Source organism: Atta cephalotes, assembly GCF_000143395.1.
Source record: "Atta cephalotes unplaced genomic scaffold scaffold00035, whole genome shotgun sequence".
NCBI classification, from domain to species: Eukaryota; Metazoa; Arthropoda; class Insecta; order Hymenoptera; family Formicidae; genus Atta; species Atta cephalotes.
This window is the reverse complement of record NW_012130099.1, coordinates 1,387,624-1,413,709: the sequence shown is the minus strand read 5'-3', so window position 1 is coordinate 1,413,709 and position 26,086 is coordinate 1,387,624. Positions and strand designations below refer to the sequence as shown.

The following is a 26,086-nucleotide window of genomic DNA, read 5'->3' as shown; positions in this document are numbered from 1 at the left end:
ATGATTGATTCCTGAGATCTAGCGAAGAACTAAAAGTAAAAACCAATTAATCAGGGTTAAAGGCTAATGCTTTTTTTTTAAGAATAAAACATATTGTGTTTCTTCTTAAATATATTTTTAATACTTTAAATATTTAAATACAGTATTATAAAACACATATCTAAAAAATATTTAAAAAATCGATTAAATATATTTTAAAACACGTTTTTTTATCAATCTTAATCATATTAAAGAATCACTGAGCGATCACTGATTAGTTTTCTCTGCTAATGCAACCAAAGCGACACCTTGTGTAGGTGTAAAATGTAATCCGAACTTTTAAGAGCCTAAGCACAAAGATAGTTGTAACTGAGTCGTGAAATAGTCGCAGTTATAGATTGACCAAAACATTGTGCGTTGACCAGCACTCACGTTTTACGATTTGTTATAGTTACGGCCTTATGGTGAAGCTCTAAAATTGACCGCGGGCATTTTTGAACGAGGCACCTCGTTCAGTGACATTCTATAGTGGAGAGAATCGACCATTACGAAAAGAAGAAATTAAAGAAGAAATTCCACAAAGACTTGAAAAATTAAAGACAACACAAAAGATATCCATTTTGTCATTTGTCAGATAAGGAAAATGTTATGTAGACATGGCTTATATGGAAAATCTAGGAAGGAGTCATGGTATACACTATTATACAGGTTGTGCTATATAATATGCTTTTGAAATTCGTAAACACATTTTAATAAAAATGAAAGGAGTTTAATAATAAAAGGAGTTTAATAATTAAACTGTTGTAAATAATTTTACTATTTTTTTTGCGAAAAATTTCATTTTTTATTCAAAAGTCTTTATTTTTAGACAAATAATTCAACTTTTTGAAGTTATCGCTTTTTAAACACATTACTATTTTTTTTTCTAAAGTACATACTCTTAAGTATTGTAGCCTAAAAGGAATTATTTTTGTTCATTCATATATAAAGATTATGAATTGAGAATTTTTAATCGATACGTTTTTTCAGAATTCTTACATTTAAATTTATAAAAAGTAAGTAAATGCAATACGGCTTTTATTATGTAAAAACTTGTTAAAGATTTACAAGCACACTAAAATTTTTTAGATTTTTATATAGTCCGGAACAATAAAAAATCTATTGTAGATCTTAATGCCCCAAGTTATAGACTATGATCGAAAATTTCATATTGTCGGTGGAGAATTAAAAATAAATGAATATCCTATGATACATTAATTTGCTAGCATAAGATTGCTACACAAGTACTGTCTCTTTGATAGCAATTAACAATTTTTATAATGCATTCGCTCGATGAGCAGATTATCTACTTTGCTAATTTGCATCTATGATTACTATATCAACAGGCATTGCTTTCTTTTTTCAGTGCACTGTTACGTTAATCGATGATAGGATCTCAACTCATCCTATCCTCATAAAATCTTCGTGAGAGAACGAATATAATTATTCATTTTCATAGGCAAATTAATCTTACTTTTTTCTTCGTATCAAAATCATTAACCAATCTCGGAACTCTGCGGAATTCTGCGCGCTCTTCAGTTCTTCATTCTTCGCCCTAAACGTCATCCTTGCAAAGGGATTATTCCAAACGACTCTTTTGCCTTCCTTCCTCAATTCTCTTTTTTTCTCTTTTTCTTATTCCAAATTCTAACTTCTCGAATTAACACAATTATCGCACTGAATCTCCTTGAGTGTACGTTAAAAAAACCTGCAGTCGGGGGAGGAAAAGAGAGAGAAAGGGCAGTAGTTACGATTTTGTAGGGTCAGGATCACCCCTTATAGGAGAGGGGACAACGAGAGAGCGAGTGCCACCCTCGAGTGTCATTCAGGGCGGATTAATAGATACGTCGGTTAGTTGAAGTTGCAAGGGGTGGAACAACTACCCCGTCATCATCGTTCCGTAGTGTTTGGGGTGCTCTTTGAGAATACTCCCCCTTCTCTCTGAGAGAAAGAGAGAAATAAAGAGCAAGAGAGTAACTCACTGAGATCGAAAAGATGCTGGAAGTAATGGCTGTTGACAACGACGGGAGAGGGATTAGGAAGTGCTAATTGAATGTTTAGGTATGGGTCACCGAAAGACGCATCGGGGACGTATAGCAAATTACTGCCTATTTTAATCAAGATTATTTACTTTTCAAATCTTTGCGTTTCATTTGTAAATAATTAAAAATTGCAATACAACATAGCTGTGGTGAATAATAATAAATTTGATGTTATTGTGAAGTTCGATTCTGCTTACAATCGAGAAGCACAAATTGTTTCTTATAGAAATGTTACGAATCATTTTGAGTTATGAATTTAAAAGCAAATTTATCGTGAGAAATATCTTATATGTCACTTACCGAAATTTTTCTTCTATCTTTCATGATGATTTTTAATTAAGTCGTTAATTAAAAAATATCCCACTTGCACAGATTAAAACTTTAATTTAATCTTACTCTTAAATTTAATCTTAATCTATGCCAGTGGGATATTTTTTGATAAAATTTCTAAAGTTTTTGTACGTACTATTTTTTATATTTTGGAATATGATTTTATTTATAGATAAAAGTTTGCAATAATAACAAAATATATACACTGAGAGAAAAATGTACTAAATTTTAATAAATATTTATTTGAATATAGTGCCAGTTGAATATTTACATATACTAAATATAAACATATACTTGTTTAATACAAGAATCATTAATTTGATTTATCTATTATTATTTTATTTAGCAAATATTTGTTTTCCGTAAATAAATGTTATTATTAGTACTATTTAAACAATTATTTATTAAAATTTAGTACATTTTTCTCTCAGTGAACTGTAAATAATAAAACAAAAGCCTAATAGAATTTCATTTTATTATCATCAAACAATCAATAATATCATTTTCGATCGAGAAAATATATTAAAACTGAATGTTTTATCCTTAAAAACTCTGAGTGTGGCATATTCAATTTTCTTTTTCCGTACTTTTCCAATATTTTTTTTCATTGCTTGTAATTTTTTTTAAATAAAGATACGTTTATTTTATTGTTATGTTACAGCTTACGACTTACAGCTTAAAATTCAAGTTTTACACCTTAAAATCTTATTGTAGACGCCGCTTAATAAGAGACATAGATGACACAGTGAATCATTACATCTTTGTTGTTTGCCAAATATTGAAAGAAAATGAAATGATCACACAGTGTTACATAGTGTCGCTTATTAGAAGTTCTCAATATCTGGAGACACAAGCGTTAAGCAGTGATAAGATTGACAAAGTCATAGATTATGACGCGAGATTGGTCCTTTCAATAAAACGTCAAAATGATGCAATTCCATGATATTCTAGTATTTATTTATTTTATATTATTTGATATTTTTTAAATTAATAGTATTACACTATAAAACATATCTTTAAAAATAATAATTGTATGTATATTAATAATGATGTATATTAATAGATTATAATTCTATTTATTTGATTTTAATGTGACTATTAAGAATTTGCAGTATGTAACTCGTATTTGAAGCGATAACAATTCGTAACGAAAATTTAACTAATTCGAAGTTTTTAGCATATATTGTTCCATTATAAGTAATTTGAATTTAGGTTTCTTTAAACTTGTTTTCTATATTTGAGAATGTTCTTATATGATTTATTTATAAATTTCTCTATTCTACTAAATACATATAGTTTCTATTGAAAGACAATTTGATCATTTAATTTAATAATTTCTAATTTGAGAAGCTAAATTTCTCGACTATACTTTTTTAAGAGCTCCAACAATATAATTTTTAATTCATACAATCAATATATAAAAAGACAAAGAAGCCACGCTTGATGTTTGTGTTACACAATATTTATATGTTTATCTCAAAATAGCAATAAAGCAAAAATATGTACAGAAGTTTCGACTTTTTTATATCGAGTCTTCTTCAATGTGATAAAACCTAACGCAAATATCAAATCTTCTTATGATCGCACTCAAAATTTTTCTCACTTTTCACAAATTGAATTATTATAATCCCTTGTGAAAAAGGTGATCCGTAGTGTACATCCATGTATTATCAAACGTGTAGTCTAAATTGCTACGACTGGACATCCCTAAATCTTACATTCTTCTATGGCTTGGATTAAAAAAATTTTTTTCCATCAACATAGCTTATATCAATAGTAATTGATAGTTCATTTAATATAAATCAATAGAGATGAAGAACTCTCTGAACGACATTCTTCTTGCTACAAATAAGTACGAAGATTAAGAAAATTTAATATGTAAAATTTGCGTTAAGTTTTATTATTGAAGAGGACCTGATGTAAAAAGGTCGAAACGTTTGTATGTATTTTTGCTTTATTGCTATTTTGGGATAAACATATAAATATTGTATAGCACGAACATCAAATGTGACTTCTTTGCCTTTTTATATATTAATTGTTTGAATTTTATTCGTTGGAATCTAGTACATTGTATTGATTAGTTAAACATAATTTTTAATTTTCGCTTGTTTTTAAAATAATATATTTTCTATAATTAATACACGCTTCTCTATTTTTTAGGATGTTCAGAAAGATACTTTATTCAATATGTTCAAATCATTGTTAATAAAGATGGAATTGAAAATATATTTTTGAGAAATACAAAATTATAAATTAACATATGAGATACAAAGATCTCTTCGAAAAACGATTGTATATGTATGGTATTATTGAGATTTAATGATTGTCGTACTGGAAAACTTAACATTTTGTAAGATAAGGCAGTTTTGTGCTTTGATATCGCTGCACTTGTTCTAACTACTATTATCTCCTGATATTCTCTAATCTGCATGATATTCACCTTATGTAAAGTCTTATTACTGACCTGTTAAATAAAATTTCGACATTTCGTTGTGGACAAGCTTTTTAAGCAATTTGTAAGAGATGCGTATGTAGAATTTACTTTTCACGCTTTTTTTCAATACACTCGTAAGATTTTTCATCATCCACTTCTTGGAGGACTCACCTCATAAAGTGGCCGGCGGCTCGTTGGTGCAAGTCCAGATCAATTTTGCTGCCGTGATTGAGACTCTCGTCTCACAAAGGGGCGTGTTCGATAATAATCACTAGGGGAACAATTGAGAGGTGGATCACTGCACTGCTCAATCTATTAAGCACATAATGTGAGACCAGAGTTCTCACCGTCACGTCACTCCAGGTCCTAGTCCTAACAGTCTCCTCATACGTTGTAGCGTACCGTTATGCCCGCACTAAAGCCTATCTCTGTTGTCACTTTGAAAATCATGAGACGCGTTTTCATAGAGCCGGTTTCAATTTTTGAGCGAAATTGCGATCGAACAAGGAGAACGTTGCAAACGTGTCCGGAGAACTACACGTTTGGCCTCAGTGGCCACTTACTCACTGCTCACCACCGTTGTCCATGGATGGCGTCGGAATGCCTCTTCGCACAGTCGGTCGACGATAACCGCCTCCAGCAACCCCGCAGCTCAGGTTGCCACGCATTCCCCCACTTGAACTGCTGTTCGATGGAGGCGTCGTCAGATTCGGTCCCAACCAATCGTTTTATCGGGGGCGGATTCTAGCGCGTTGAATCTCCTGATTGGCTTTAGTAGCAAAGCTGTCAATATATTAGGTGGTAAAGGTCGTATACTCTGGTATAATGTTATTCGGTCTCACTTCTACGTTTCACCTCCATTTCTTTTCGATCTCTTTTGGTTCTCGCGATTATGTTTTTCTTTCGATATGGAAACAATTCCTTAGCGACAATCATTTCAATGTTTCATATTGTTTCTTTCACAATAATTAATTTCGATTATTACAATAATTTTCACAATAATTAATTTCGAATTATTACAAAAGTAATAAATTATTAATTGTTTATATTTATTATGCTACTAATGCTAATACTACATATACTTATAATAACATTATTTCACAAAGTTAGTTATTTTGTACAATTTAGTAAGTGTATACGTTTACAATTAGAGACTTTTCTTTGCCTTTTTTGATTTCTTGTCTAAAGATTTTTTTATAAAGTATGCAATAGAGAGAATATCTGAGGCTATAACAAGATTGATGTGCGCTAATATTACACTGGTAGAAATGTAACTGAAAATCATAAGATTCCTGAACATGTAAATCGTGGTTATCAATGAAATTAAAAGTAATGAATGATTTAACTGAAAGTTAAATTACAGTAGTCACTTAAATGTAATGAATGTGTATATTAAATAAATTTATGAAATTTAATGTACTTTTTATAAAATTTTGTGAAAAGTACATTAAAATTTATAAATTTTCATGAAAAGTACATTAAATTTCATATAAATAAATTTAATTTATACACATTCATTACATTTAAGTAACTACTGTAATTTAACTTTCAGTTAAATCATTCATAGATAATTAAGCTGCAGACTGTAGGTAATCGATTTGTAGACAAACAAGGATCTTCCCCGAAATGGCCACTAGTATTAGACTTGAATTCGAACTGTCAAGAATAAATAAGAAAGCGATTCTATTCGATATCAATTGTTTTCTCTCTCTCTCTTTTTTTCTGCCTATTTGCCACGCTTTCCTTTCTTAATTCTATGGATCTAAATTCCTTAGGGAGAAATTTAATAACATTGATGTATTGAAAACTCTAGAATAAAATCAAAAATTTTAAAATTTAAAATATAATACCGTGAAATAAATATTATGCGATGGAAGTTTATGATATTTAACAAATTATTAACATTCGTTAAGAAAAAAATAAGTATTATAATATATTATAAAAATAAAATAATGGAAAAGAAGTCCAGAGGGTGGAAATTTTCTATAACAGTAGCAGGCACATCAGTATACAGTGAACATCGAATAAGATTCAAAATTTTGAAGTTTAAAGCATAATAAATCATACATTTATAAATGATAACAGTAGTGTTTAATAATGATGATAATAAATTAATCAAAATATACAATTGTATGTTAAAACTGTACTTACGTTGATCTTGTCATTATCGCTACAGGAGCACACATGGGCGCCCGCGATTAGCTGATGCATATCTATAGCAACTTCTACAATTCAGGAGTATATTCTATTTTCTTTGTACTTTAAAATGAAATTTTGTATTTCATATTTTATATTTTATACAAAAATGTAGCTTCACGCAAACATATGAGCGTTATAGTTTTGAGCAAACGCAAACATATGAGCGTTATAGTTTTCTCGTGTATTATATTATTTAAATTAGGCCAGAACCGTAACATCTGATATATCGCAAATAATATCAGATGATAATCATTAATTAAATATGAATTAAGTGCTATTATTGTTATAAATAAAAACCGTTTATTCGAAATATACATTTTTTTTATTTCATAATAATAAAATCTCTTAAATCTCTATCTAAATTTTTCTAATCATTTTTTTAATTATTTTATTTTAGTTTTTCTATGCATATAAACAGAAATTATATAAGAGAAAAAGAATGTATACGTGGATATGCTTAATATATAATTATACTTAATTTTTATACTTAATTATACATTTTTTTACTGGACGGAAGACCTTTGAAAAATAGATGGAGAAGAGTTACTGAGAACACAAGTACATATCTTTTCTTTGTGCATATCATTCATTGTATTCACCTATTTTTGGAGACTTGCTATGGAGACATTTCTTATTATTTCTCTTCATATCACTATTATCCACTTATTGTCCAAGACGTTCAATTATCGCTCGTGAGCAGCTGAGTGCTCGTGATCAGTGCTTATTTGCTGATTCCTACTTAAGTAGACTCACTATATCGCTATAAGAATGGGCACACTGTACAAAACGATTAAAAAAAAAAAATCTATTTTATATAAACATCGTATGCTAATAGAATGAATACGAATGAATCGACAGCCAGAAATACAATGAAGGAAATATTGGGGAGCCGAGAATCTAAAAATACATTTTACAGATTTTACTTATATTTCCTCTTAAAAAAAAGTATACAAAGTAAATTATACACTCAATTAGTTAACTTTCCTTTTTTCTACTATTCTCTTTTTGGAAAATTTTTTCTTGTTATTTACTTCTTTGTGATTTTTCGAAGCAATTTACGACGAAGTATTAAAATTGTCATAGAAAAAATTAAGAACAATAGTGTTTTTTGTATTACAATTACAATTTTGTCATAAATTAGAAAATGTTGACTACATACGTACGCACATGTATAAAGTGAGATATACGGAGTATCATATATATGTTCAAAATAAAGCGTTATAAATTTTTATCGCGAAAATATGGCATTATTGAGAAAAATTGTTCAGATAAAAATTATAGGGTTCAAAAAGATTTATTTACTGAGCTTATCATTTTGACTTTGGGTGGCGTCGCTAAAGTCAGGTCAAAGTTACATCGATTTTTTTAAATGAAACTTTACTTTTATTTTTAGAATCTAATAACTGATGTTGAAAGCTTTCTGAAACGCTATAAGAAAATATATTTTCATTAAGTTTTTTTGAGTTATGATGCTTGAAAGTTATAGTTCTGCCGACATTAGCCAAGGTCCGACAAATGGCTAAATGGCTTCTTGTTGTTCAGGATTATGTCCTGGATATCATTTCAAGATCATTTCAAAGCCATTGGAGGTTGTAGCTTTTATTTTTATTTTTACATAAAAATGAATTTTTAGTGTAAAATAAGAGGAAAACAAGAGGAATAATTATATAGAATTATATATGATTATACATGAAACATTTTTTCCCGGGAGATCATGACAGATTGCTTTTAAATCTCTTTATTCTTTAAAGGGATCCTAAAGCGAAACTCGAATTCCGTCGAAGTCACCAGAGGTCGCGCCACGCGCCGCGCATGTTTTTATATACTATCTCTTCAATATCTCATGCAATCTATGATACACGTAGTCACACATTCGTGTCGATTTTCATATAACAAATTAGTCGCAATAAAGCTAAGTCTAATTCTAAGAACTCGACGTTATTTATTCATGTAAATTACGTATCTGAAAATCACTATTTCGTACGTACGGGTTGCAAAGCATTCATTTTAAGCAAATATTGTCACGAGTTGACAACTGAGACGCCATGTTTCATTAAGAAATGATAAAAAAATATATCAATTTTGAAATTTTTGATCGTTCTAGACATAGATTCCACTTTCCCAGACACGTATTAATGCATATACTTTAATCCTGGAAAAGGATTTTCGTATCGGTGAAAAAGAAAAAAAATATTTGTTATACAAAAATTACATGATTTAATCGGTAAAACAGGAAGTTTTAGGATCCTCTTAAACGTAAATGAAATATTTGAAATTATTTATCGACAGAATGTATAAGCACATAATCCGAATATAGAATCCGTGTAAATTCTCAACCCTGATGTTAACTTTTAAAAAATTAAAATTAAAAGTTAATAGTTATCGATAATGTAACTAAAGCCCGATTACATCAACATTACTTTGATTTTAAACAAGGCTTAAACTACTCTCTCTCTCTCTCTCTCTCTCTCTCTCTCTCTCTCCCTCTTTTTCGGCTTTAAAAAGAGAAAATGAGAGTTTTAAGCCTCGCTTAAAGTCAAAACGTTGATGCAATCGGGTAGTCTAAGTAAAATTAAAAAGTTAAGAGTAAAATGTAACTAAATGAAGTTAAAATTAATTAACTTTCTAACTTTTTAACTTAGCATTACCCAACCTTGGAAAACGTTTATTCTCAATTTATATGTTTGAATAGCTTATACATTACATTAATTACACATTACTCAATTTACACATTTGTACGCATTCTGGTGCGCAATATTCTCGATTATTCATTATGGATGTGTACAGATTCGTGCTTGTCTACTATAATGTTATTGCGTTATCATTTTTGGAAAGTGTGACTAGTTTTAAACACGCAATTGAGTATGTTACTCTTTTAGATTTTCGTATTCTGCATATTGTTTTTTGTTATTCACCTTACAAGCGACATTTTCGATTTTATCGATTCTGTGTTAGAATCGAGATCGAATTATCGATAATCTTACGCCAAGAATTATCGATGTGGAACCGAATTAAGCACATGGCATCAAATGTAATGTGTTGCTGTTTTCAAGTAAAATACATTTACATGATTTGTTTCATCCATTTTATTATTAACTATGGAAAAGAAATTATATTGCCTATTGAATGTTGTAAACGTACAGTTTCATCTTGAGAACATATCTCTAATGTTCAAATTGTGTGTGATCGTTTAATAAAGGTTAGTAATAATTTTTTTTTTGTGATTTTGATTATTATAATCAATGATAAACAATAATGTTATAATCAATGATAAACAATAATTGTATTGTAAAAAGTTGATTCTGATCGAAATAATAAATTCTGCGACTTGAAAAACATGAGGAAAAAAAAATTCAGGATAAAAGTGAGGTTAAAGTTTGAATTTTTTATCTGAATGATATTATTGTACGAATGATTTTGTTCCTAAGCTACATAAAATTGAAAAATGATATCTTTGCAATATTTTTGTCTTACTTTAAAGCGCTACAGTTCAATGAAACGTCAGCAAATAAAATTTAATATGAAAGTATCTGAAAGTAGGCTTCTTATAGGTAGGCTACCCACATAGAATATTTTTTGGATTAGAATCCAGGATTTCCCCAAAAAATTATTGATTCTAATTGAGAAATCTATAAAGATTCTGAAGTGTAATGTAAAAATTTTGTAAACTAGATCCTGAATGGGAAATCTAAACAGACATTCGAATTTTTTTCTAATGTAAAAATGTATCTTGTAAATTTAATTAAACAAAAATGCGTTTCACTGTTTAAATTTAAAAAAATTAAGCCAAAACGAACATTTGTGTTTCCTTTATTACATTAATAAAATAATTACAATTAAATTGTTACTTCTATGTTAATTATTTAGAAATAATATTGTTTACTGAATTAATTTTATATTAATTCATACACTTTTTTAATCAAACAAATCAATGTATAGTACATAATTGTACTAAATATAAATAATGTTAATACAGTGAAATATAGTTTAAATAATATTATTGTGATCACAATATTATTTAACTCTAAAATAAACAATAAAAAGTAGAGTTACTGAGAGTAAATGTGATAGTTAGTGAGAGTAAATGTGACATGCATTTGAAAAACAAATTTTGAGGTTTTTTTTATCAAATACATAAAAAGTATAATTGTTAATTACTTTCAATGTGCTTGATAAAAATAATCCCAAAATTTATTTTTTATTTAAATATTATTGTACGTCATATTTACTTCCACAGTTACCCCTATCACAATTATCCCTAGTGATTCTATACAGTAATACAAAAAAGAAAGTTACATCATTAATCAATATGTATATAATTTTTATTTTTTATTCTGTTGCAATGCAATGAATTCCATGTTTAATAGACATAAAAATATGAGATTTTTCATTCGATTTCATATACATGACCGCGATTTTAACTAATACAAAAAGAACCATGTGAATTTTTACACTAAACTATTCCGATTTTAAACAGAAAATCCAAATTTGAGATAAAAATAGATTTGCTAATTGGTATCGCGGTGCGATTTACTTATTTGGATATTCTAATCAGAATCTAAAATGTACTTGGAAAGATTTTGGAAAATTTCTATGCAGGAAATTCTATTATAGTTTCCTATAGTTCTATCATATAGGCCTCTTGATGCTATAAATGATACAAAGCATTTTTTGATTGGTCAATTAATAAAATTCTTTTTTTTTTAGTCAATCAAAACTTCGAAACATTGTAGCGTTAAGTGGACCTCATAGTTTCTATATAGTTTCCTATATAGCTTCCTATAGAAAGCCTACTTAGAACTAACCTATCTAGAACTTATAAATTTTAAAATGCTTTTTGGAAAAAAATTGTACGATTTAATTTTTTGCAATACGTGTAACTGTATTGCTCTCTTAATATTTATTCTCTTAAAGATGCAATTATTTGAATATTCTCGATAAGAAATATATTACACAAATTTTTAGTTATTTAACAAATGATAATTTTAATTCCCTGATATAAAAAATATAAATACAATAAGTTTGACTATTGGGAATTATAGCACTATATTATGCATTAAATTTTAATATTGTTAAATTGTATCTCTCATATTTAATTAATTTGTATACATGTTTCGGCTAAATTTTTAGTCATCTTCAGTACATACAGATGAATCCGTAAGCGATGAGATTTAAACCGTTTAAATTTGACGAGATAGCAGTTCACTTCGATGCTAAAATACGGACAATAATTTTATTGCAAAGCTTTTTTAATTATTAATTAACTGAATTGTTATATCAACAACATTTATCGGCAGTATTATGATAGAAGCTGGCTTAATCACAATTGCATTATCTAGCTAGTCCCAACTGATCTTTACTCCAAGAAATGGTTGATTGACCATCTCATGGAAACATTGCAGATATTAAAATGACGAAAAACATGTGAATACTGTAATCTTATATGTCTTATACATCTGAAAATGGACCGACGCCGATCGACATTGTAGCTTAACATAATCTCTTACAAAAAATCGAGAAAAATCTACAACGATTTACATAATACGCGAAGATCAACTACGCGCAACTTTTCGCACCGTGTCTAGATAGACGAGCTATATAATGATGCGTGCCTTGTGGTAAACTAGAGACGAATATAAAATTCTTTTTGGTATATTTATATTTTTGATTCTCGGTACAAGACTTTAATCATTTACTTTCATTTTGTATCGGTCAAACAAAATGTGCATTTGCTTTTGGTTTTGTTTCTATATTCAAAATATAAATATAGTTCTGCATGAATTTTGCTTCCTGAAGCAAAACTAATCTGTTTTTTACACATTTAGGCCGCATGTTTTCTTTTTGCGTGCCATCCCTGATATAAAAAAATACAATTTCGAATTAGTTGTCCTGCGAAATGGCAAAGGCATAATAACGACGTTACGCGAAGTGGCGTTGATTGCGGCGTATTTATGGAGCAATATTTTTCATGTGGACACTCGATTCCATCTTTTATGGTCTATTGATTGTCTCTTGTTTATTCCCAAGTGCCAATAAGGGTATTTTATCGAAGGGAATGATCGAGTTTGGATATCGCTTCATTACTAATGTGGTCCATTTTCTAGTTCCATGTTTCTTTTCCATTTTCTTTTTTCATATACGAATCTAATTAATAACACTAATGGTTCTTACAATATATAGATATCAAAAAATTGAATTGGCGTTCATAATTAAATAATATGATGTGTAAATAATATAATATATAATATGATATATAATATGATATATAATATGATATATAATTCGTGGTTTCTATTTATTTACATTTTTTATATGTATTATTTATATGCTAACTTCTTTGTAGAATTGAAACATATTACAGTTGTTTAAATCACATGTAATGCAATTTCAATTTTTTATTACTTATATAACTTTATTCATTAATGCCTATAATTAAGAAGCAAAGAAAAATAATTGGAAATTGGACCAGAGCATGAAAAAATTTTTCTGACATAAAAAGCAACTGCAAAAATCAATTTTGCAACTAGTTGTTAACGCAAATTATTAAATATTTATTTAGAAAAACTGATTATGCCAATTCCATGGAATATTTATAATTATATTCCATGGAATAGTTACAAAAGTAAGACATATATTTTTATAATGTGTTTTTTATCAGAAATCTTTCTTTATTCTCCGGTTCTATTTTTATTTATTGCTTTCTTACTAATTTCAATGATCAAACCTTACAATAAGTTAATTAGTATGTGCTTACATTCCAAATAACATGCATATTGCATAAGATATCTAAAAGTATCATCATAAGACATCATAAGACATCTAATATCTTTCAGATATTTTTTTGATATAAAAGCTCTAAAAAATATTTTTTATCTTATTTATGCAACATAAGTGTTATCTGGGATTATATTATTTTTTAATACCAGAACACTTTGCCTTGAGCTTCACCTCTAAACTAATTAATCAGAAGTGTTGCTCGAAGTCCAGAAGGACATGAAGGGCGCGCGAGCTGTTTATCCCGTAGGAGATTTATTCCCTCGGTGCGACCAGACACGCGCGTGCTACGTACCCTGGCCTCGCGTATATTGTCGCACGCGTCGCCGAGCACGCAGCGTATGAATATCTAATGCACCCCGTCCACAATTAAATTCGGACAATATGTTTTGTTTTCGGGAGGGGTCGAAGCGCGCCACCCTCGAGGCCGCTTGAAGGGTCCCCGACGGGGGCAGAGGGTGCTTCACCCCAGCCGAGATTTACACTCGGGGCGAATCCTCCACTGAATAACGCTTCGAGTGTAAATCTCAGCTGCGCGAGAAGGATTCGCCTTGACAGGCGATAATTTCTCCCGATTAGAGTGACGCCTGCGGTTGCCCGAGAACAAATCCCCGTCGGTATTTTTTTTATTCCAATAAAGATGATAACTAGTAATGAAATATTTTCTAGAAAGATATAAGAAGTAGAATTTGAATTATCAAACAAGTGAGTTGTCGAATTGTTGAAAAAACAAATGATAGTTGTATTATATTCTTTAATCCAGTGCTGGGATTTACTCGCATATTTCGGCCAATTTTCAGCTTGATTGCTGTCCCTTATTTCATCAATCCGTATGCAGCCTAAATATCGATGTTATTAATGCCGAATATGCCTAAATGCTGAAAATTATTAATATTTTAATTTAAAATATTAATAATATTTAATAATATTAAAATATTAAATAATATTAAAAATCTTCCTCCATTTTTCCAAATATAGAATATTTCTTGATGTAGAATATTTTTGAGATTTATGATAAGAAGACGATTTAGATTCAGGATATCTCTAAAATTTTGAAATTTGTCTGAGTTATTTATTTATAACATAACTTAACTCTAACTTAAAGAGATATCCTTAACTATTAACTTTCCGCCGACGGACGCAGAGTCTCGTGAGAGACTCGAGTTTACTTTTTTATTGTGAAGAAAATGAATGAATGGATATTTTTTTCTATGATAAAAATGCGTCTTTATTTCTCCTTCTACATATTTGAAATAATTTACTACATATTATAATAAAAAACTGCTTTTTAAACATTTTGAAACAATTTTATTTTTGGATCACTTTTGACTCTGCGATCGCCGTGCGTGCGAGTATCACGACGTCCGCTGTTCGACGGTTAAACATTAATATGAGTAAAAATAAATTATGGGAAATGGTTCAACATCTCACATTATTACAATTATTTATGTAAGTAAGATTTTATTTAGGTTTTGAGGTGCGCGCGGCATTTCGTCCCACAAAGTCATGCTGATATTAAAATGGATAAAAGGCTAGTCAACTTAATAAGAAAAATAGAAAAATTGCATTACCTGGTTGAGACATTAAACGAGGAATATGGAAGGTTGGTAATTGATTGACAGGCTTGAAGCTATAGTTAAGTTGATCCAATTTCCTTTTTTTAAGAAACAAAATTTTTGTATAGCTGTATCTATAAAATTGTAAGAAATTTGTAGTTGTCAATGTTTAAATCAACATTTTGTATTTTTAAAAATCGAAAATCTTAATATATTTTACGTTGGAATCTTGATACGTTATATTTTCGAGAATAAAACTATTCAAATTTTAGCAATTTTATTGATTTAGCATATATATTTTAAATTATATCTCGAATTTTTAAATTAAATTGATTTTATTTCTTTTAATTTTAAGAGAAAGCTTTGCTAATTCATTTTATCATCTCTTATTTGGAAAAACTGTTTCAATTTAATAATCCGCGATTTATACGCGTGGCGCGGCTTGGCACAGTGTACAAACCAACACTATTGTTGTTGCAGCTTTATGAGCGATGCAGCAGGCCGTGCATCAGTTCGTGGTCTACAGGTGTCCATGATTTGTGTTCCGATCGAGCCAGCCGCAAATAATTAATAACAGTAGAGCGACAAATCCCGGAACCGGCGGCGTGTAGGTACCGCGATGGAACAAAACTGAACAGGGATCAGAGAGAGGTGGGGGACTAATGCCCGGGCTAATGCTCGCGGTAAGCCCTTTAAAAGCGTCCTAGGGATGGGGACAGGATCTATCCTACCACCTACTTACATACGAATTTGCACCTACAAAAGGGTCCTGTTCTGTACGATTATTCGTTAAACTGCGCCGAAAGCGTTCCGCGGCTAAATAAAGATCTTTGTCATAAAGCGAATCACTGCAATGGAAGAAAATGTCGCCTTTGTTCATGTATTCTATGAAGAATCATTTAATTGGTCATTATACGGTTGGTCAAAAAACATTTCTTTAATCAGTGGCGGATACAAGCGACCGTTTCCTTCTCGCAGAGTTCTTCAAACAGAAAGTTAGAATTTATTATATAATAAAATTTGTTTTTAAATTACATTTCATATTATGTTAATGTGTATATACTGGCTAATAAAATGCTGAATACCAAACATGTATAACTTATAATATATAATATTTTATAATCATGATAATAGTAATAATAATAGTAATAATATAGTAAAACGATAAAGTAATAAAAATAATTTAAAAATAACATTAATGGTGAAAATAACATTAATAATAAGTAATTTATATTTCTTCATACTGCCCCCTCCTCCCCCCCCTCCCTAGAATAATTCTCTGGATCCGTTCTTGCTTTTAATTGTGAAATGTATTTGGATAAATTAAAAAATATGAATCATCTAGTCATGAAAAATATTTATGCAAAAAGATAGCGTTAGGTGTGATAGTTAAATACGTGTCTTATATCTAAAATCGTTCGAATTCAAGGGTGAAGGATGACCACGAAAAGTTGCAGGAATCAATAAGCGTTGAATAGATGAGAGAGATCGGGTATTCTATAAAAGAGGCTTCCGGCGGAAATAGGCTTAATTTCGCGGAGGAATTGAAATGGACCCTTGTCGGATCACAAGAACGCGTCTCTAGGGTGTATATATATATATATGTATCGGTGACTGATAGTCGTCCGATAAGGTAAAGAGCGAAGGGGATTCTGATCCTGCGCAAGTACCGAATTCAGCTTATCCGAGATTTCTTTCTCGATTCGCGCGTGTTCGCCTGACAAGAATGTAGGATACACCTGCGCGGATAATGCCTCTTTTACCGTGCATTCATGCGTTCAGATCTCACCGATAGGATGTTTCAGGGAAGAATCGGGCAATCCTCTTTGATAGGCTTTTGTTTGTCAGCACCGCGAGAACAAATCTTACGAAAGCTTCTGTGAGACTTGCGAAAATTTTGGGAAATTTATTATGAAACGTGCTGGTTCTGTTCCGCGCCGGTATTTTTGTGACGAATCTCATAATTTGGGGTAACACAACAGTGACGAAGCGTGCGATGCACCGATGGGCGCGATATCTTCGACATTCATGTTCGATGACTATCATCGGACGTTTGTTCGTGGAGTTGATAGATGAGAATATAGGAAACGAATACAGGAATACACCGGCGGTATTCCCAACATGCAATAGGCAGCAGGACTCTCTAAGCTTTTAGCTCGGGCAAATAAATCGCGTTTTGCGAGAAGTTGACGCATTGATGCGGAGAAATCTTCGCGTTTTCCGGTGCCCAGCCGAATTTTCGGTTCGCCTTTCATGATGTCACGGTATTTTGTTGCAATGACATGCACTGTTTACCTCAAAGAAATCGAGGAACATTATGTAGCATCTTCGATTCAACAGTACTTTGTAGAATTGTTTGAATTGTTTGAGAACCAGAAAATAATAAAAACGATTACATTTACAAACATGTAAAAGTTAAGCACTTAAATTTTTTCGCATTTTACGAAAAGTTAAATATCTTGGCATTTTCTACACATTTTAAAGTATAAAGATGGGATTTTAAACCTGCGTTTGAATTTTTTGTCTATGATATTTTGTTCATAAGTTCTACAAAATTGTTATAAAATTGAAAAATGATATCTTTGTAATTTTTGTCTTACTTTAAAGCGCTACTGTTCAATAAAATAGCAGCAAATAAAATTTAATGTGAAAGAATCTTAAAGTAGGCTTCCTAAGCTTTAAAATACTTTTTGAAAAAAATGTATGCGATAATTTTTCGCAAAGATATCGTATTTTTTATGTGAAATTTTATTGTGTAAAAACTTTTTCTAAAATGTTTTTTAATTTCGAAATTAAAAATATACATAAAAAGACGAAAGAGAAATAATATTATAATGTGGTTAATTCGTATAATTTTTTCAAATTTTTTAAAAACTTTATTCAATCAATAATTTTAAAAAAGTTTGTTATACAATAAAATTTTATAATAAAAATACGATATCTTTGCGAAAAATTATCGTATAAATTTTTTTCAAAAAGCATTTTAAAGCTTAAGAAGCCTAAAATTCAATATAAGTGTTAACAAGAACGTGAGTAGATTGTTTCCAATACAATATCCAATCATAAGATACTAGATCTTTTCTTTTTGGCTAAACTTGGGGTATGATCAACGCGATGCTACAAATAGTTTAAAGCATTCTTTGATTGGTCAATTTGTAAAAATTTTCTTTTCTGATTGGAATTAAACACTTTAATTATTTGTAATGAAACTTTGAGCATAGTTTTGCATATATTTTTTTTATTATTTTTCTCTTTGGAGAAAAAAGAAAGAAACTTTTATCGAAAAGCAAAAAAAACAGATTGTTCCTTATCGTCTTGTATCTTTGACGTATTGAGATATTAGTTATACTGGTCAGAACTGATCATACAGATCATCAATTTTTATGAAAAATGGTAAAGAAACTTTCCTATGCATACGAGAATGCATTCGTCTTGCTGTAAAATAATATGTGAGTTTGAATAATTTTAATGAATTTTTTAAACACAATTCACAAGCACATTATTATACTATTATTCAGTATGTTCATTTATTGTATGTTTTTTTAAGTATGACAAATACTAAAATCAGTTTTCCTAAAAAATACAATCATTTTCTTGCCAGTATTTTGGTCACGCTTAAGGTTGTAAATAAAATAACAATGTGTTATATTATTAGTTATCTTGTTGAGCTATTGCAAGTAAAAGTTACTTGTACATTGTGTTTAGAAATTGATTAATCATAGTAAAGTTTATTATTTTACGAGTTTACAGTACAGTAGTATTACATGGATCAGAATGGATGCACGGAAAAGCAGCACGGGCTAGTGACAAATTTTCATTTCTATGCACTTTTTAATAGAATTAATTCTTTTAAATGCAATTATTAAGTAGATCCGTTAAAAAAATAAAGAGTATTGATAAAATACAGAGAAATAAGTTCATACATTTTAAAAAATTCGTACAAATGTTAATTTATCATTAGCCATATTACTTTTTCGCGCTCCATGTAACTCCATGTAAATGAGGGAAACAAGCCTATCTCTAGATAATATTATTATATTTTCTTAGTTTATGTAACTTTTTATTGTTCTTATTACAACTTTATACATATTTAGTACTCAAATTTCTAGTTGATACGACTTTTTTCTAAGTGCATGAACACAAATAGAAATGATCGTTCTTCAGTATTTTTCAGTTTTTTGAGTAATTTGAACAAATTTGTTATATTTTTCTTAAAATATTCAAAGACTTTTAATTGTGTAAGTTAGCAAACATGCGGAAGAAATTCCTTTCGTATTTTTAAAAATATTTCTCAAATAAAATCGAGCTATCGAATATCGAGAGCTACGTAGAATTCGAAGACTCATTTAGCAAGACACAATGGATGTACTGATATACAATCATCTGATATATTTTCCCACAATAGAGAGGAGACTGGAAAGAAAGGGAGTCAGTCCGAGTCAGTCGATCGCCAATTGACTGACGTTATCCGGCCATCTTCCAGATTAGGAAGATTGGAAAAGGCCAGGCGTGGATATATCTACGTTGTCTTGGCCTTTATCCATAGAAACGGGGCTATCGTAATTTGATGCCGCTGATGCGAGGGGCGAGTAGACTCTTCTCGAGCATTTACTCGAGAAAGCGATTGTGACAAGAGACGTCCGTTGCAGAGCTATCGATACTATCATTCGCTGATTTTGTTAAGAAAGAATGTGACTTCATTTTTAGAAGTGAAACGATCATGGTCATGCCATTCTTAGAAGAAGCGTTGTTAAAGAGAGGAACTATAACTATAAACCTTTCAATTTATTAAGAATGAAATGTATATGATTTATGTAATCCTTGTTGGAAATAATTTTGTTTCTTCAAAGTTCTATCAAATATTGAAAATCGTATCTGAATTAAACCAAATTCTGATTTAAAATTATACTGAAATAAAACTTCAGTATAATTTTAATATACAGTTTTTACACTTTAATTTTTAATCAATCATGACTTAGAAGACATTAAAAAAAATTCATTATAAGTTACTTTGAAAATAGATATGGCAGTTGGAGGTCCAAAATAATTGCTCGGATTGTCAGTGCAGTGAAATTAGCGTTCCCATGGAGTTAGATACTCTGGCATCTCCGTGTGGATCCTGGTAAATAAGATTACGTGAGTATATGCAGGGACCAAATCCGGGCGGCAACCATAAAGAACCACAAAGAATGAAAAGGTGGACTTTGTCGGATCGTTGCACGCTTTTCCGCAAGGATCGAGACAGATACGAAATCTACGAGAGAATAACTTCCCCTTTGTAGAGGTTCGCCCTTGTGGACGATTTAAACTTACACGTACCCATGTAGGCTCATACACGGTGGGCCGGAAGTAATAGTAGATTTAGAGTGTATGCATCAGTAAATGATTAAATGAGACAAATTTTTATGAAAATATTCTCTTTGTGTAGCATACTTCTTATCTTAATTAATAGAAATAATTTTGAAATAAACATAATTTACTTTCTCTTTTTCTTGCCCTCTTTCTTTCTTTTTATTTTATCACCTTTGTCATAGATTTGCTATCTCATATTTATTTCACATGATTCAGATTATACATGAAAACAAGAAATCGTGCTGTTCTCTCTGTTTCTAGTCACGACTTATAAGCATAGTTATGTATCACCCTGTATATTTGATATAAACGATTCGTATATATAATGGTAGATAATCCGATCGCATTGTTGCAAGTATGCGAGAGCCGCCCACTGTCGCGGTTATACAAATACGACTGAACGAGGCGTTTCCCGAGCGCATCTATGTTTTTTACTTTTTTTATTATCCCGACAGATGCGACAGATCGAAAAGAGAGAGAGGGGGGGGAGAAAGAGAGAGAGAAGAGTAATCCGTTTATTTCTGGGGGATTTAAGTCAGACCAGATCGCTCGGTAGATTTGCGCCGATACTAACTATCCTTATGGCTCCTACACAAAGATGTGGCCACGCTTACGCGTGGCGAAAGTTGTCACACTAGTCAATAATTCTGTTCTTAAGTTAGCTTCATTTTGTAAAACTTCTACAAATGATGTAATAACAGTTCCGTTGCGCGGCAAAAGTTGGATTGAGTTCAACTTTGTCGCGCGGTGGAAATTATATATCTATTACTTCCGAGCAAGACATTGAGTGGCTATCGTGACAACTTCCTCCGCACGGCAAGCGTTGCTACTTTTTGTGTGCAGGAGCTATTACCAGATTGGCAAATATGCGGTAAAGGTATGCGGTAAAGAAAAGGATAATCTATGTATCAATGAACTCTAATAAAGTTAAAGTTAATGCTAGATATTTAAATTCGTTCAGAAATACACAGAATTTCTATGTGATTTTAGTTATTTTTTTATTTATAGATCTAAATATTTATCTAAGAATTAACTCTTCATAATTTTCTCTCTAACAGAAAGAAATTTTATTCTTAATAAAATATTAATATAGTATGATATATATAATACATTAATGTATGTATATAAGTATATAAACGTATAGAATTTTTGCATGTGACAACAATTATTGACAAACTCTTCAGATCATTTCGAGATAAAAAATCTTAATTCCAAAATATAGAGTATATGATAGTCTTTGAAGTGTTTTTAAAATCGATCACATTATCCGAAATTCGCATGTATAAACAATACTGTGAGAATACTGAGAGAATATAACACATAAATAATACATATTACAGAAAATGAGACCTATATTTATTTAGAACAGATGCGTTTAGAACATAATAAAAATGTCTGAATAGCTCGCGTTTGTATTACAAGGCGATAAAATCGAGAATAGATTTTCTGATTCTTTCTTCTAAGGGGATGGCATTTTCTGTTCGTTGACGAATAGCATGCGCTTTTTCTTCAAAGTGTCCAAGGCATTTGCTAGCTCCATGGATTTGGTTTAACACCTGCTGCTGCATATAAGTAGTGTGGAACGTTCAGGACATATACAGATATATTACACATGTGTTACGCGTTCTCTTTTTCTTCTCTTCATCTATCCCGATCTAGCTACCTGCGCATTCTACATGCGGGGTGAGAGTGTGGAAGGTGTTGGATTTCATTGAAGAGGTTGGGTGAGTTACCAAGTGGATAGAACAACTTGCAGCTTGAAAAGAACGTGCATTCCATAACCATGACCAGACTGTTCGACGCCGATTTTTCATTCTTTTCGTCACGAGGAATCTCCGCTGGTCATTCAATGGCCGATTCATTCTCATAGATATTGGATATTTTTCAGCAGTATACACAGATGACACAGTATAACACTGTGTCTTATTACACAAAGTGTTTCAACTATGACACAGTGTTACATTGATCTACACTGTAAAAAGCTACGATCGTGTAAAACATGTCAACAGTTGCTTTCCATTTACCGATTTTCAGATAATTCTCACTTGTGACATCATAACTCACTTAGTAAACATAATTTTACATGTAACATATTTTTTAGTTGCAATCAGCTCAACAATATAACGCATTGATGCATAATAAAATTTATTCTTATAAATGTATTCTTATAAATTTGTTCTTATAAATTAAGAAATTACTTTTATTTACATTATTTTGCACAAGAATTATATTGTACTTTTATAGGATAAAAATTATTATTGTCTAATGCATAATAATGTAATTCATTAATATAATTAATAATAAAAACTTATGGCATTTAGCTTCTATTTCTTTGGAGGTATTCATCTTTGTTGTAGTTGTTCTTCTAAATTCATACAATCAATTAATGTCTATTCAAGCAAACACTGGGTAGCAATGTGAACATAATTTATTCAAATACATACCAAATGTTTCGATCATTTGGATCCTTATCAATGCTCCAAAATTATTGACAATCATCCAAGGATAGTAATGTAACGAAATGTCATCATACTTCCTGGTATACTATAAAATAAATTTATCGAGTTGTTACAAAATAGAATATAAGAGTAATAAATTTTCAATACTTACATGATCCTCGCAACCTTATAAAGCTGTTTATATATACGTTAAGTCTGATGAGTCAACAATACAAAACATACAAGGCAAAAATATATAATATACTAATATAAATATAAATATAAAATATATAATATAAAATATAAAATACATAGAGCGTTTAAACATAAAATGGCATACATTGAGCACGTCATTTAAACATAATTATATTATCATAAGCTTTGTCCAACGAATCCGTATTATTCTGTAAATTTAATGCATTAGTTTGTTATTTGATAAAAATAGTTTCTGACATGAATCTTTTGTTCAATATTTTTTCCTCGTCTAAGATGCATGTGTTGTCTCAATCAAATTCATGAGAGTATTCTAAACGATGTTCCATAATGATGAATCGCTGTGTAGTATTCCAATTAATATGGTTTCTGTGTTCACCAATGCGAGATTTTAAAATCCTGCTCTGACATATGTGACATTGTAATCTTTGCAATTAATTCTGTACACAACGTTCGAGTGTGATCAAGGGAAGTTTATCCTTGTGGACCTGTGAATCTACTCAAATTATTGATTCCCTTGTAAGTCGATAATATGAACTTTATTTCTCGCAAAGAAATTCTTCATTTTTTCCGATATACCCGTCACGTTTGGAACCATGAAATAAATTATTTTATTATTCTCTTTAAGTTTACAACTAGTATTTTGTCTCTTCCACAAAATCAACATCAAACTTTTTATGCAAACGTTTATTGATAACAGAGAATATTATTTTTAATGGATAATATTATGCAATAAAATTTTTATGATCCTATTAAAATTCTTTGCATGGAATGAGGGATGCGACATAGAACCTTGTCAAGCCAATTATGATTCCAATTTTCTGGAACAAAGGGTGTTGTGAAAAATAGTTGAGGTATTGCCCAGATGATATCGGTTTCTGATACCAATTATAAATAATGTTTGTATTCATTTTAATCAATATAACATCCAGAAAATTAATTCTATCACCGCCCTCCTTCAGTATGAATTTTAGTCTTGGATGATAATTATTAAAAGCTTTGACAAGATATCATTGATACTTATTCTGTCAATTGCGAAAGCAATACCGTCAACATACCGTACGTAAAATGGTAAATTAATTGTCAATTTATTAAAAACAGTCGATTCCAAATCTTGCAAAACTATATCCGCGATTATTGGAGATAAACGTGACCCTATTGGATCCAAATGTTTGTCTATAAAACTTGTCATTAAAGATAAAAAATATGGAATTCAATATTAATTTGATTGCATCATCTTTAGTTAAACATATTGTCTCGAATAAAATGCGATCTGTTATTGATACCATCAATCACCAAATTCACTAACACATTCGTGAACAGAGAGAGGGAAACCACATCCAGCGAGAAGAATTCATCACTATCTGAAATTTCCTACATCACTATCCAAAATCTACTACAAATGCGCTGGATCAATTGGAAATTGTTTCGATCAGTATTGTTGGACGGCTTTAAACTTTTTATTAAAATATTATGCAAAAATCGTCAAGATGTAATGGGTTCCCTATTGAAATTATAATACGCAACAGTGAGCCACTCTTATGAATTTTAGAGACCGCATACGCACGTGGTAATATTGGATTAAACTTATTCAAGAACTTGTAGTTGCCTTCACTAATCATCTCAGAGTTTCATTCCTTTTACTTTCTAAATATTTTCCTTAGATCTGTAATAATCCTTAATAATTCACCGGATTTCGTAGTATCTGTATGTATATATCCATATCATTAAGCATCATCTCCCTCTTACTAACATATTCAATTTTATACATGGCAACCATCTCGTTCCCCTTATCTACATGAGTGAAAAGAATGTTCGGATTATCTCCAACAAAATTTCTAGTTGTCAAATACATACATAGACCGAATTTTATCAATTACCGTTTTATACGTTTTTTGTACATTTTTTCTCTCTTTTGTACATTTTGTACTCTGTACATTTTTTCAATATCTGCTGATATTTATGAAAGCAGGTATTTATGAAAGCGCAATAGTAAAATAATAATTAAATAAGTCATCCTAAGACCTACTTGAAGACAATCATTTAACGAAATCTTCGATGAAGTTTTACGTGACGCGTCGAATATCACTCGTATCTTTGTTGTCTTTTTTGACCACTACGTGATGAGGAATGTATATATTGGTTCAGAGCTTGCGGAGTTCCAAATAATCTCTGTCATGTGATTAATTGCAGATATTCGATTATGAACTTGATACGCCTGATGAAGCTCTGATTGCTTCTCTCATTATCACCGATGCATTTGGCTTCTCAGAAACTTCTGACACCAAGATGAGCCAACAATCATCGCAACGACGAAAAGACATTCAACAAACAGGCCGAAGATAACTCGGAGAGCTCTGAAACTTTTGTAGATGCGGAGGACCACGTTGAGGAAGAGCAAGCCCTACTTGAGCAACCGGAATTGCGTCACGGCCCGAACTAACGCAGGAGTTCCACCCACTTCTATATATATTACTAGACTGCTAACTTTTTTAAAAAAAGTACCTTAAAAAAACCCCCAATTTTGATATAACATTATACGCATGCGTCAAGAACTGCTCCGCGTCACCACGTGACGTAATCTGCACATGCGCATACATCAACTATTTTGATAGGTTAATTATTTAACAGTATTAAAACTTATTTAACAGCACCATTATTAAAACTATCAAATATTTATTTTTATAATTCAGTTATTATAAATTATTCTAATTTATAAGAAATTGAAGA

At 30.5% G+C, this 26,086-nt stretch overlaps 1 protein-coding gene across 1 annotated transcript in view; it reads right to left on the bottom strand.

Moving 5' to 3' along the window:
* LOC105621663 (transcription factor Sox-19b) overlaps positions 1–5,492 on the bottom strand; it is a 42,548-nt gene extending 37,056 nt beyond the window's left edge. Inside the window, exon 1 of the mRNA XM_012203131.1 lies at positions 5,392–5,492. Coding sequence (XP_012058521.1) covers positions 5,392–5,492 — 101 coding nt within the window. The remainder of the gene's footprint in view (positions 1–5,391) is intronic.
* Between the last annotated feature and the right edge of the window lie 20,594 nt (positions 5,493–26,086).